This window comes from Sus scrofa, chromosome 9 (assembly GCF_054392235.1).
Source record: "Sus scrofa isolate SSC_HxYL_T2T_F1_AM1 chromosome 9, Sscrofa_HxYL_maternal_Yorkshire_Landrace_v2.0, whole genome shotgun sequence".
NCBI classification, from domain to species: Eukaryota; Metazoa; Chordata; class Mammalia; order Artiodactyla; family Suidae; genus Sus; species Sus scrofa.
The window spans coordinates 27,975,463-27,991,256 of NC_139391.1; the positions used below are offsets into that span (position 1 = coordinate 27,975,463).

Below are 15,794 nucleotides of genomic sequence, written 5' to 3' on the forward strand. Positions count from 1 at the left end.
ACTGATGATTCTGAAAGGAGGGAGGGATAGAGGGAAGAAAGAAGGAAGCAAAGAAGGGGAGAAGGAAGGAAAGAGAGGAAGGAAGGAAGCAAAGAGAGATAGACGGAGAAAGAAAAGAGAAAGAGAGAAAGAGAAAGGGAAGGAGGCAGGGAGGAAGCACACCTAATGCTCAGATCTGGCTCTCTAATACTATTCTCCAATAAAAGAAACCTGGCTCCCTGAAAAATGGATGACAATTCTAGGACTAGGGCAGGAAATATCTAGATGAGCCGGGAGCACCTTGTTGTGATGGAAACTAAGAAACAGCTGAAAAAACAAACAAAAAACACCACCAGGATGGGAGTGTGTCACAAGATCTGACTGAAAGAACTCCCAGTTTGGAGTTGAAACAGTTTGAGCAACAAAGTAGTACCCAATTGTAATATATAAAATATCCCTGAGTCCATACTGATATAAATTTAATGATTGCAAAAATCAATAAATGAGAGAGAAGAGACAAATCTCTCGTGAAGAATAAAATGTGTATGCATGCAGATGTTCCACTCTAAGAAGGTAGAGCATAAGCACAGGCTCCTTAAGCATGGACTGTATAAGTTACCTCTTTCAAAGAGTACAATATAAGGATGTGAGGGGGGGGAGCATTCTACAGTGAAAGAAGCTAACATTCTCTCAACCTAATGATTAAGGTTATTAACATCAACTGTGATAAATCAATCATGTTGATAGTATGTACCTCGGTATGTGATGAAAATGGCTCTTTACCTCTGTGGCCTTCTTCCTCAAAACACATCTACAGACTAATAATGGCTAAAATATCAGACATTCTACAAAGTAACTGAGCAGTACTCTTCAAAATTATCAGGGTCTGTTTTCCTAGGTCAGCCCCCCAAGGTAACAGAAATAAAAATAAAAATAAACAAATGGGACCTAATCAAACTGACAAGCTTTTGTACAGCAAAGGAAACCACAAAACACACACACACACACACACACAAAAAGACAACCTACAGAATGGGAGAAAACAGTTGCAAATGATGCACCTTACAGGGGCTTAATGGCAAAACATACAAGCAACTCATACAACTCAACAACAAAAAAATAAACAACCCAATCAAAAAAACTGGGTAGAAGACCTAAAGAGACATTTCTCCAAAGAAGACAAACAGATGGCCAACAGGAACATGAAAAAAAAAAGCTCAACATCACTAATTATTAGAGAAATGCAAATCGAAACTACAATGTAGTACCATCTCACACTGGTCAGAATGGCCATCATTAATAAGACTACAAATAACAAATGCTGGAAAGGATGTGGCAAAAAAGGAACCCTCCTACACAATGGTGGGAATGTAAATTTGTACAACCACTATGGAGAACAGTATGGAGGTTCCTCAGAAAACTGGATATAGAACAACCATATGATCCAGCAATCCCACTCCTAGGCATATATCTCGACAAAACTACAATTCAAAAAGATACATGCACCTGTATGTTCACAGGATCACTATTCACAACAGCCAACACATGGAAACAACCTAAATGTCCATCAACAGATGAATGGATTAAAGCGATGTGGTACATACACACAACAGAATACTACTCAGCCATAAAAAAGAGTGAAATAATGCCATTTGCAGCAACATGGATGCAACAAGATATTCTCATACTAAGTGATATGTCAGAAAAAGAAAGACAAATACCATATGATATCACTTATGTGTGGAATCTAAAATGTGGCACAAATGAACCTATCTACAGAACAAAAACAGATTCACAGACCTGTGGTTGCCAAGGGAGAGGGAGTGGGATGGACTGGGAGTTTGAGGATGGTAGATGCAAACTATTACATTTAGAGCAGATAAGCAATGAGGTCCTACTGTATAGAACAGGGAACTATATCCAATCTCTTGGGATAGAACATGATGGGAGACAATATGAGAAGAAAATGAATGTATACAAAGTGACTGGGTCACTTTGCTAATGTATAGCAGAAACTGGCACATTGCAAATCAATTATACTTTAATAAAAAATATGTTTTTAATAAATAAATAAAAGATATGACTAAAAAAACCTATCAGGGTCATCAATAACAAAGAAACTCTGAAAACCTATATCACAGTCAAGAGGTGCCTCAGGAGACATGACTAGTAAATGCAATGTGGTGTCCTGGATGGACCATGGAACAAAGAGGAGGACTTTAAGTAAAAACTAAGGATATCTGAATAAAGCACTGATGTTCATTAATAATAATATACCAATAATAATAATGTATCAACACTGGTTCATTAATTTTGACAAATGTACCACACAAATGCGAGATTATAATAGGGGAAGCAGGATGTCAAGTATATGGGAACTTTACTATTTTTGCAATTTTTATGCATTAATAATAAGTATTAATAATACTTATTATTTTGTTGCTATTATGGTACATATGACATCCTGAGGCAATAAAGGGGATCTGTATATAGAGAAGCTGACATACAAATATTAAATATATAAAATACATTTTTTAAATAGTAATAAATTGATGAAAGGCAACAATATTTATGTCTACTAACTCTTTATTAATGATGAACCCTGCCCTAAATGAATATTATGCTTCGAGGTAACAGCCAATGATATTACAAAGTCTTTTTAATCAGCCAACACTTATTCAGATTATAAAGGTAAATCTTTATCATTTTTGTAGTGATGTTGGTAACTTAAAGTGATGTTAAATGCCAATTTAGTATTTTATGGCATTTCACAAAAGTTAATGGCAAATATGCAAAAGCCTTTACAGATGTTTCTAACCTGTTGTATTACATTTGGTGGATTCTGGTTTTGAAAATAAACTGCATGAAAAAGACATTCTCAGTATATGCTCAATAGCAAATGACTTCATGAATGAAAAACAGTATGAAAATGTAAGCACTGAGAAGGCGGTCATGGTCAAAATAAAAAGAGTCTGAATTGGAGTTCCCGTTGTGGTGTAGCAGAAACGAGTCCAACTAGGAACCACAAGGTTGCGGGTTCGATCCCCGGCCTCGCTGAGTGGGTTAAGGAGGTCACAGATGCGGCTCAGATCTGACATTGCTGTGGCTCTGGCAAAGGCCGGCAGCTGTAGTTCTGATTAGACCCCTAGCCTGGGAACTTCCATATGCTGCAAGTGAGGCCCTAAAAAGACAAAAGACAAAAAAAAAAAAAAAAAAAAAAAAAAGAGTCTGAATTAAGTTTTAAAGGTTTTTACCACACATGAAATTTATTTTCCCCACCATTCACAGAGAAGCAGTAGTAGGAAAGCAGATGAATCTAAAAAAATACAAAGTGCTACAGGATATCATTGGTGTGGTTAATTTCATAGCAACAAGACCTTTAATAAAGACAGAAATACTTAAAAATATGATGAGATATATAGCAACTATGCACAGTACTGAAGTGACTTAGCTCCAGAATTGGACTACATGAGCTGGAATACTGACAATTAAATTTATGAGCTATGAGACTTTGGACATGTTATTTAATCTATGAGTTACTGCCATCTGTAGAATGGTGATAATAATAATTTCTACCTCACAGAACTGGTAAAAGTATTACAAGAGATATTTCGTTAAAGCACTTAGAACAATACTTGGCACATGGTAAGTACTCAATAAATATTAGCTATTATTGGAAATAAAGCATTATAGGCGTAATCATGAAAATCTTTTATATCACAACTAAATTCATTTATTATCTTTTGGCAAAGAACTTAAGATAACAAACTCAGAGATGAATTACACATTTTTCTTTTACAAATAAATAAGAATGGCCAGTTCTGAGATATTAAAGCCACAAAGAGCCAATAGAAAATACTTCACTAGAACTTAGAAATAGTATACATACCCTCAAATCAGGAGAAAAGTTCTCTGCAGAAGTTGAAATGGAATCCGATGATACAACAGAAGCTGATTTTGTATGCACTGAATTCTCTGAATGAGAAGTGGAAGCACTACAAGATACAAAAACAAGTATGTTTGAAAAATGGGGGTGTTAAACCCAATTTCAGCAACTTTATTAATTATAACTCCATGATTTATTAAAACTTCTACTGCCAACTAGTCCTACTTTGCCTATTCAATCTTATCTCCAAATACTGATAAACTGCAAGTTCTATTCCTGCTGGGCTGAGTATTCTTATCATTCACATTCCCTCTGGACAGGCTTCCCCAGTGCTTCTGAATACACTCCAGGCTAATTCTTTCTTTTTATCTGACATCTATTCATTCATCCAATGACCAAGCAAAATCATTACACCAGGGACCATGATCTGGAGATAAATATGACATAATCCTCATGTTCATAAATCTTAGAAGCCTGTAGAAGAGACAGACAAGTAAATAAATGGTACAATGTGATAAGAACTACACACACACACACACACACAGTGGTGGGGGTGGGGAGGCAGAGAAAAAGAGAGAGAGGGCTATGAACTGACAGCTAATTAGAGGGCCAATTTTTCTCCCAAGAAAAAAGAAAGCACCTAACTCTACCCAGAAAAGTTCAGGGAAGACTTCACAGAGGAAGTGATATTTGAACTGAGTCTTGAAAGATAGGAAACTGCCAGGTGGACAAACAAGGGAATTCCCAAAAAAAAAAAAAAAAAAAAAAAAAACAAACAAAACAAAACAAAAAAAAAACACTGCAAAAGTATAGAATTATCAAAGAGCACTGAACATTTTAAAAACTACAAATAGTCTGACAGGGCTGGATGAGCAGAAGAACAGAAGATAAAGATGGAAAAACAAGCCAAGCCTGCCTTTGTACCTTGTACCTTTGCAGGAAACCAAATTCTATACTTTACACTTTTCACAAGCCTCTCTGAAATACCTGCTTCTTCCGTTAGACTAAATAATCACATTCCACAGTTACATTTACTCTCTTAAATACCTACACAGCTTTTGATACCTGCCTTTTTCTGTTTATTGATCTCAGGTATGTAAAGTTGGTCTCATCAACTAAAATTTAAGTACCCCAAGAAGGAAGACTGTGTCCCTATTTTCCATAAAATAGACTTCAGTGTCTGTGTATACAGCTAACATGTATCATGTTTGCTAAAATAAAAAACACAGTGATAATATACTTATGCTACAAACTGAATGATTTACATCTTTTCCTTTTAGCAGTAAAAGAAATTTAAAATTATTTAAGGTAAGAAAATAGTGGTAGAGAAATCTGACACTTTAAACTTAAAGTGCTGACTAAAAACTATATTTCCTACAGCTTCATTCTCAACATATTAAAATTCTCCTTCAAAAGTCAAAACTTTTCATTAGATTTTGATACAGTAATCCATCTTGAGGTTGATACTGAAGAAAAATATTTTTGTTTAAAACTGTCCACCAGAGTTCCCACTGTGGCTCAGTGGTTAATGAATCCGACTAGGAACCATTAGGTTGCAGGTTTGATCCCTGGCCTCGCTCAGTGGGTTAAGGATCCGGTGTTGCCATTAGCTGTGGTGTAGGTCGCAGACTCGGTTTGGATCCTGCATTGCTGTGGCTCTGGCGTAGGCCGGCAGCTACAGCTCCCATTGGACCCCTAGCCTGGGAATCTCCATATGCCGAGGGAGCGGCCCTAGAAAAGGCAAAAAGACAAAAAAAATAAAATTTGTCCATCATAAACCTGCCTATAATAACTAAATTATTTTTACAATGTGAGAGGCATCTCCTCTCAAAAAAAATGAAAATTTATTTTTATTATTTTTCAGCTTTATTGAGGTTTGATTAGTAAAAATTGTATATATTTTAGGTGTAAAACATGATGTTTATACATCATGTTTCCATGATCACAACTAAGCTAATTAAAAATCTATCACCTCACAGTTACCTTTCTTTTTGTGGTGAGAGAACTTGCAATCTACTCTCTTGGCAGTTTCAAGTATACAATACAGAATTAGTAACTAGTCACTGTGCTAGCATTAGGTACCCAGAACTTACCTACCTATCTTCAAAGTTGCCCTTTGGATCATCTCCACTTTCCCACCCTATCAAATAGGATTTAAAAACACTTCTTATTCTGTAGGTTACTTTTTCATTTTGTTGACTGTTTCTTTTGTTATAGGGAAACCTCTTATTTTTCCTCCTTTTTAAGTTTTACTGTAGTTAATTTACAAGGTTGTGATCATTTCTGCTGTACAACAAAGTGACCCAGTATCCATTCTCTTTCAGAATCTTTATCCACATAGATTATCACAGAATAATGGATAGAGTTTTCTGTGCTATAGAGCAGGCCCCCATTGGCCAATTACTCCATATACCTCAGTGTGCATATGCCAATCCCAAACGGTCAGTCCATTCCTCACAATTATTTTAATTTTTTAGTATAGTTGATTTACATTGTTCTGCAAATTTCTGCTGTTTGGCAAAGGGATCCAGCCATACATCTATACGCACTCTCTTTCTCATATTATCCTCCATCATGTTCCATCACAAGTGGACACAGTTCCCTGTGCTATTTATACAGCAGGACCTCATCGCCTACCTATTCTAAACCTAACAGTGTGCATCTATTAACCCTGAACTCCCAGTCCATCCCACTCCCTCCCCCTTTTTATTTTTATTTTTAATGCAGTCCTACTAGTAGGAACTTCATTTTTAATGTAGTCCTACTAGTAGAAAAGTTCTACAAGTTTATTTTTGTTTTTGTCACCTGTGCTATCGGTATCAAATCCAAGAAACAATTCTCAAGACCAATACCCAGGAGCTTTTCCCCTGTATTCCTCAAGGAGTTTCACAGATTCAGGTCTTACTTTTAAACACTTAATCCATTTCATCTTGATTTCTGTGTGTGATGTAATATAAGTCCAATTTCATCCTTTTGCATGTGGATATCCATTTTTCCCAACACCATTCATTGACGAGTCTCTCATTTCCCCCTTGTGCGTTCTTGATGTCCTTTTCAAAGATAAGTTGACTCTACAAATGTCTGTTTTTACTTCTGGGCTCTCTATTCTGTTCTACTGTCTATGTGTCTATTTTTTATGCCAGTACTATACTGTTTTGATAACTATAGCTTGATAACACAGTTTGAAGTTAGGAAGTATGATTCCTCCAACTCTGTTCTTTGTGCTCAAGATTGCTTTAGTTAGTTCAGGTTTTTCATGGTTTCACACTGATTTTAGGATTGTTTTTTCTACCTGCTAAAAATGCCATTAGATTTTTATGGAGAATGCACTGAATCTGCAGATCACTTTAAGCAGCAATGACATTTTAACAAGATTAATTCTTCCAATCCATTAACACAGGATAACTTTTTTTTTTCCTTGACCACACCAGTGGCATGAGATCACCAGGCCTATTGAAATCAAATCTCCACCACAGCAGTGACAATGCCAAATTAACCCACTAGACCACCAGGGGACTACAACACAGGATAACTTTCTACTGATTTGAGTTTACTTCAATTTCTTCCATTGCTATTTTATAGTTTTCTCAGTACAAGTCTTTAATCTCCTTGGTTAAAGTTATTCCTTAGAATTTTACTCTTTTTGATGCTACTGCAATGAATTTGTTTTCCTAATGTCTTTTTCAGCAAGTTCATTGTTAGCGTATAGAAATAGCTGATTCCTATATGTTGCTTTTATATTTTGCAGCTTTCCTGAATGTAGTAGTTTTAAGTTTTTTTGTACAGTTTTTACAGGTTTCCATATATAAGATTGTGCTATCTAAATATATTTTATATATTTATACGATGTGATAATCACCTCCCCCAAAACAGCCACTTCATTTAAAGGATGAAAACAGCACTGTAGTGGGAACATTTCCAAAAAAATTTTTTCAAATACAAACATCTCTTTATTTTTCTACTTTAAACTATAATTGTGGTTAATTTTTTTATATCCAAGACCTATAATATTACATAAAGGAACAGTTATAGGCATTTTATTATCTAGTTTTATAATGTAAGGAAAGAGAAACTGATTGACCGAGAATGATTTCTTCCTTTTTTTTCCTATAGCCAATTTCTGATTAACTAATTGCCACTTGCATTAAAATAACAAGTAAAACAATCAAACATTAGGTATAATACTTTGACAGATACTATTTGCTCTTTCTCCATATATGTCCATACCCCTTTCTTTTCTGACTTTGAGGAGGGCAGCATGTGCCCAGCCCAAGATGACATGCTTGCTATGGGCTTCTTGGTATCTAGGAAAACAAAGCGACACAATTTTGTCAGTGACATTTAAGGGAAGGACTGTTAACTGTTATGGAAGCCTTTTATTTTCTCAATTAAGGGGTGTGCAAATAGCAAGGTACTCCTTAACCTTTCCCAATTTCTCTTGCCTGGACCGAGAACTTAAAGCTTAGAAACAGTGTGGCCATCCTGTAATCATGAGCAACATGCTGGCCTGTGAAGGACACAGAAGTCCTTTCCTGGTGAGCAGCTGAATCCACACCAACTCCCTACCTTGGGAATGTTTGTTATATAAAATAAATGAAGTTCAATTTTTCAAATCACTGTAACAGAGTTTTCTTTTTTGTATGGCCAAACACAACTCTAAGTGTATATACAGCAGTCAATACCTCACAACATCTATTTTGAATAAGTTGAAATGTATACCACTACTTGTTATGTATATGACCTATTGGGAAAACAGAAAAAAATACATAAAGGCAGTAAAACACAATTTGGAATAATGGGTAGTATAGTCCTAAAAATAGTATCAATAGGATATTACAGCATGTACCACTAAGACAACAAACATAGTTCAGAGCCAAAATATGAAATAAAAAAATCTGAGAGAGATCAAATGACAACAAAACCAGATCTTGCAACAAATACTTTGCAGTCTCAAAAGAATCAGTCTTTCAGACAAAAGCATGGCAAACAACTTTTAATTCTTCTCTTTTCAGATACACATAAACATGGGTAGATATTATGATCTACAATGTTGCTTTTGAGTAAGAATTAAAAAGTTTTAAACTACAGGTAAGCAACGAGGGGCTGGAGGGGACAAGTTATCATAGTGCTGTTCTTGTGACTGTGGCGAACACAAATATACATACACACCACACCAACACCAACACCTGCAGAGCTACTGAAAGTTCTGACCTGAAGTGGCTACTCACACTGAAGGTGGCCACAGAATGCAGAGCTCCATTTTCGGAGGTTATTTTTCTCCTGTCATGTGGGGGCTATGCTTGCCTCTGATCATCATGGCTACTGGAATAGTACACTCTAATTTCTACTTCTCTTCTCCCCTACTCACCTGGAAGTCAAGCTTTCTATGTTTACCTTTTATGAACTGTTTTGTATTTCCCAAGATTCATACCTCTGCTCATGACATTCCAGAACAGAATGGCCATTTATCTCAACCTATTTATTAACATCCCCCTTACCCTTTAAGACCCACTTAAAAAGCCAGCTTTTCCAAGAAGTCTTCCCCAGATGCAGCTGGAAAAAAGTCCCAGTTGTCTACACTTCTGTCTATATTCCACAATGGCACTTAACACTTTCCACATTAGACTAGAGCTCTTTGGTTACACAGCCTTTTTAAAAATTATAAACTGCTAGAGAATTAGAATCTTATAATTGGCAAGGCAGCTGAACTGAGCAAAGACTGCAGTCTGCTAACTTCATTAAGTAATCAACGCCACTTTGGTTCCTCAGTTTTCCTAGGCACATAAGTCTCATAAACTTCAATCCAAACATTCCTGCTATCCTTGTCATCCTGAACCTCTTCCAAAATGCCACACTTTCTAGTCTGACTATGTGTTCCTTCCATCCACTTTCCCTGTCCAGGTCATTGTTTAGCTAATAACTCCTCTTCATCTTTATACTGGCTTTTTAGTCCATGGTGACTAAATTCTTATCCATCTTCAACCATATTCTCCCCTCCACCTCTGCCGCAACTGAGATTTCCTTCCAGAAATCCGCTTCCCTGCAGCCTTTTCTGAAGACAACTTTCTTCTCCCACCTCCATTATCTAACAGGGCCCAAAGGTGAAGCCAGCATTTCCACAGCTCCTCTTTCACGCTTCTATACTAGCATTACTTTTCCAGCTTCAGATATAAAAGCCTTCTTCTTCTGAGGCTCATGGTATTTGGGTATACAACCCCTCTGTTTCTATCACTCACCTTTAATTACTCCTCCTTACTCAGTAAGCACTTTCTAATCTGGCTCACTTTTTAAGCTTCTTTCTACTCTTGCCTTCATCATGGGAATTCTAACGTTCATAAGGATAAACTAGCAATGACCTAGCTCAAAATTCACTTCCTACATCCCTCACAACCCCACTTTAGCAATCACACACTGTTATGTTATCATTTCTGTGAACTACTCAACCTTTGTGATCTCAAACTCAAGGAAACCAATATCTGACCATAGATGCTATTCTTTCAAATATCTCACTTTCTTAACTTTCCCTTCATCTAATCTTCAACCTAGTGGTGATAATTCACCCCTCAACCCCTCCATCTGTCGATATCCTTCGTGCTTTACTGCTCTCCCCTTCCCCCGCCCCTCCCTTCCCTATCCAACCTGGAACACACAGTGTAACATTTTACATACTCTCTCTCAGCAAACCCTCTCAGTGTCCTTATATCCTTATCCGAAGGCCACTACTGCCCTGCTAATCCCCAAGCTCAGATCAATACAATTACCTGCCTTCCCCTGTGCTAATGGAATAAATCTTCACACTGGAGCCTTTTAAAACTCATGGTTAGAAACATCACCATCTTTTCCCCAAACCAATCATACACATCAATCCAAAGTCCTGTAGAGTCTACTTCCTTTTATTTTTATTTTTATTTTTTTTATTTTTGCCTTTTCTGGGGCCACTCCTGCAGCATATGGAGATTCCCAGGCTAGGAGTCTAATCGGAGCTGTAGCTGCCGGCCTACACCAGAGCCACAGCAACATGGGATCCAAGCCGTGTCTGTGGCCTACACAATAGCTCACGGCAATGTCGGATCCTTAACCCACTGAGCAAGGCCAGGGATCGAACCCTCAACCTCATGGTTCCTAGTCAGATTCGTTAACCACTGAGCCACGACGGAAACTCCAAGTCTACTTCCTTATCATCTCTTGAATGCATCCTTTTTTCTATCCTAATTCTTTTTTTTAGGGCTGCACCTGTGGCATATGGCAGTTCCCAGGCTAGGGGTCCAACTGGAGCTGTAGCTACTGGCCTATACCACAGCCACAGCAACACAGGATCCAAAGCCACGTTTGCAGCCTACACAACAGCCCACGGCAACACTGGATTCTTAACCCACTGAGCAAGGCCAGGGATTGAACTCGCATCTTCATGGATCCTAGACAGATTCGTTAACCACTGAGCCATGATGGGAACTCCCTCTATCCTAATTCTTAACTGTCTAAGCTTAACACCTCTTCCCTCAACTACTCATCCAACATATCATCCCAAACTAATACCAAAATGATCTTTCAAAAACAAATCTGATATCATTCCTTAAAACTTCAAATTGAGATAAAATAGACATATAACATGATATTAGTTTCAGGTATACAGCATGATTCAATATGTGTATACACTGCAAAATAATCACAAGTCTCGTTAACACAGTTACATTTTTTTTTCTTCTAATGAGCACTCTTCAGATGTACTCCCTAGCAACTTCCAAATATACAATACGGTATTAACTACGGTCACCATGCTGTACATCACATCCCCATGCCTTATTTATTTCACAACCAGGCATGTACTTTAATCACCTTTACTCATTTCACCCATTCCCTCCCAACCCCCTGCCTCTGGCAACCACCAATCTATTCTCTGTACCTATGAGTTCAGTTTCTGTTTTTTAGATTCCACATATAAGTGAGATCATACAGTATTTGTCTTTCTCTGACTTATTTCACTTAGCATAATGCCTTCAAGATTCACCCATGCTGTAAATGGCAAGATTTCCTTCTTTTATGGCTAAATAATATTCCACTGTGTATGTGCATGTGTATGTGCACATTTTCTTTATCTATTCACCCACTGATGGACCCTAAGGTTGCTTCCATGTCTGGTCTATTATAAATAATGCTGCAACAAACATGGGGTGCCTATAACTTTTTGAGTTGCTGCCTTTGTTTTTCTTAAATAAGTACTCAGAGGTTGAACTGCTGGATTATATGGTTGCTGTTTTAATTTTCTGAATAACCTCCATCCTGTTTTCCATAATGGCTTAACAATTTATATTCCCACCAACAGAGCATCAGGGTTCCCTTTTCTCCATATCCTCACCAACATCTGTGATTTTGTCTTCTTGATAATAGCCATTCTAATAGCTATGATGTGAGAGCTCGCCTTGTGGTGGATTTGTTGTTTTTTTTGCTTTTTTGGGGTTTGTTTTGGTTTTTTTTTTTTTTTTTTTTTTTTTTTTTGGGGTCACACTCACACCATGTTCTAGGGCCAGGTATCAAACCTGAGCCAGAGCAGTGACAATACCAGGTCCTTAACCCATTAAGCCAACAGGGAACTCCTCGTTGTGGGTTTTTTGGGGGTTTTTTTGTCTTTTCTACCGCTGCACCCACAGCATATGGAGATTCCCAGGCTAAGGGTCTAATTGGAGCTATAGCTGCCAGCCTACGCCACAACCACAGCAACGCGGGATCCGAGCCACGTCTGAAAGCTACACCACAGTTCACAGCAATGCCGGATCCTTAACCCACTGAGCGAGGCCCGGGATCAAACCCGCAACCTCATGGTTCCTAGTCTGATTCATTAACCACTGCGCCACGACGGGAACTCCCTCATTGTAGTTTTGATTTGCATCCCTAGCTTAAATCTTCACTGATTCCTGATACCTAAAGAATTGAGCCCCAACTCCTCAGCACAACACTTGAAGTCTTCCATGATCTGGCCTGTGTTCTGCATATCTAGCTGTAGCTCTTACTTATCTGAATCCACTGGGAATGGTTTGCAGATTCTCTAAGTTCTTTAGCCATTCACACATCTGCACCTTTGCTAACCCTGCTGTCTTTGCTTGTAATGTTCTTCATACACTTCCATGCCCTCCTTGCCCCAATCCATCCTGTAGGCATGACTACTTCCTCCTTTACTGTACACATTTCTATCATAATACCTGTAAGACTTTTTTTTTTTTTTTTTTTTTGGCCATACCTGTGTCATATGGAAGTTCCGAGGCCAGGGATCTGAGCTGCAGCTGTATGTAACCTATGCCACAGCTATGGCAACACCAGATCTTTAACCCACTGCACTGGGATCAAACCTGTGCCACAGAAGAGACCCAAGCCACTGCAGTCAGATCCTTAAACCACTATGCCACAGCAGGAATGGCTCATAACACTTTATTCTATTTCCTCACCTACAAGCTTCTCTTCTCAGACATTTTTGTTACTGTTCACTATTCCAAGATCCTTTACCACAGATTGTTTCCACATCCTGCTCACGATGTGAAGTATTTTTTTAAAAAATGTAGCACTGCATGTATTAGCTGTTACTATTTATGACAAATGAGTGTTATTACACCCAAATTACCCACCCCCAAGTTCAGAGTAGTTGTATAAATTTAAAAATTATAATGGTAAAGCTGCTGTTTCACTTCTCATTAATACTACTTTCAGTTGTGACATATTACAAGTCAGGAAATAAATGTTCCCCAGTGACTATACCCATAGATTTACTGGGGGGCGGGGGGGGAGGCACAAACTGCAATTAAAGACCTAGTATTTACAAAATAAGAAATTATGTCTTTTGGAAAATATGATGTTAGAAGTAATAGAAAAATTAGTATTTTCCCCACTATAAGGTGTGTGTATTGGTACTGTGAATGCACTTTAAAAATGAAGTCTGTCGTTGCTATGGACTGGTGTGGTATAAGTTAAGCTCCATAGGGTTAGTGACCTTATAAGAGGACGAAGAGAGAAAGCCTGTTGTTCCCCGACCTGACTCTGCAGGCACACAGCAGGAAAGGCCCTGTCAGAAAATAGCAAGACACCGCAAGCCAGTCAAAGAGAGTCCTCATCAGAAACTGAATTAGTCACCACCTTGATCTCACACTTCCCAGCCTCTAATACTGTGAGATGTAAATTTTGTTTTTGAAGAAGCCACAAGTCTATAGTATTGCTTTGTAAGCAAGCCTAAGCTGACGAATGCAGAGAGAATGAAAGTCATCAAAGGAGTTTCTTGTGCATTTAGAAGTAAAAGCTAACTTGAAACTGATAACTTAAATTCTTTCTTCTACACATAAACACTCAAAAGTTCTAAAAAGTACTAAAAGGGACATGGCAGTCCTGCCAGAAGAGTCCTAATTATGTTATCAGAAACAACCTTTCTCTGAGAAAAATCTGAGTAAAAATTAATGTTCATTTTGCCTTTTATGTTTTCCACAGAACTTCATTTTCCAAAACTGTTTACCCCAACCTGACAGACACTCCAATTGCATGAAGTAATTTCCATGAAGAAACAGTTCATACGTTCTTTTATTTCACACTGAGTATCATTTTTATTTCCCATTTTCATGTCTCACTTTAACTCAATATGCTTTGGCTGAAAAAAGGCAGAATCAGCTCACAACTGGATTTTTTGCATCTATATTCGTTATGATGAAAGTGAAAACACTGCCACCCAACTGCCTCCAAATTAAATGAAATCTCATAACAGCCTCCAAACTGTCTTCTCTTCTGACCAACTATAGTTTTTAATGACCCCAAACTTATCTTAAACGTTCATTTCCTACAAGAAACCAGTCCAAAGTTATTTTTACTGATTGCTTACAGTAATTCTAGTCATCCCAACACCTTTGCATTTATATTCAGTTATAGTTATGTTTACTGATTCATTTCTGTTTATACTAATTCATTATACAGTGCACTTATTCCTTTAAAAAAAACGTTTACCAATTACCAAACTCTTACTATGTATGAAATCTCACGTATGTAAGATTATAGAACAGCCTCTGCCCTTGAGATTTCAGCCCTAAAAAAGACATTATATCAGATATGTACATCGATAATACCATGAGAGGTACAAACAAGGGACGAGAGAAGAAACTCAAAGGAAATGGTAGTAATTTTTTTTTTTTCTCTTTGAGGCCGCATCTGCAGTGTATGGAAGTTCTGCCGCATCTGCAGTGTATGGAAGGCTAGGGATGAATCGGAGCTACAGTTGCTGGCCTATGCCACAGCCATAGCAACACGGGATCCGAGCCATGTCTGCAACCTACGCCACAGCTCATGGTCACACCCGATCTTTAACCCACTGAGGCCAGGGATCGAACCTGCATCCTCATGGATACTAGTCAGGTTCATTAACTGCTGAGCCATGAAGGGAGCTCCCAGGAAATGGTAGTAATTTGAGTATTAAAGAAATAGTTCTATTTCAAGAAAAAGTTGAACCAATTGAAATTGCTATCTAGTAAATAAAATAGTCAAATATCAACTATTCCACATGGCTCAACATGCTCAAATAAAGGCGAAAGAAATTCAGCTGGACCTTTAAATAAGGACTTTAAAGCACAAATCAAAGTTGTGCAAATCACAAGAGCACATACACAAACACACATACACACAACTTTAAAAGAGCCTGGGAGGAGTTCCCGTCGTGGCGCAGTGGTTAACGAATCCGACTAGGAACCATGAGGTTGCGGGTTCGATCCCTGCCCTTGCTCAGTGGGTCAAGGTTCCGGCGTTGCCGTGAGCTGTGGTGTAGGTCGCAGACGCGGCTCGGATCCTGCGTTGCTGTGGCTCTGGCGTAGGCTGGTGTCAACAGCTCCGATTAGATCCCTAGCCTGGGAACCTCCATATGCCGCAGGAGCGGCCCAACAAATGGCAAAAGACAAAAAAAAAAAAATAA

The 15,794-nt window shown here is 38.0% G+C and overlaps 1 protein-coding gene across 13 annotated transcripts in view; it reads right to left on the reverse strand.

Annotated features, from left to right (window-relative positions):
• MTMR2 (myotubularin related protein 2) overlaps positions 1-15,794 on the reverse strand; it is a 110,208-nt gene that overhangs the window by 59,678 nt on the left and 34,736 nt on the right. For all 13 annotated transcript variants that reach the window (XM_084975764.1, XM_005667262.4, XM_003129797.6 and 10 more), the window contains one exon: positions 3,869-3,974. Coding sequence is in view for 2 of the 13 variants with exons in the window: in XM_005667262.4 (XP_005667319.1) it covers positions 3,869-3,974 (106 nt within the window). In the remaining 11 variants the exon portion in view is untranslated. The remainder of the gene's footprint in view (positions 1-3,868; positions 3,975-15,794) is intronic.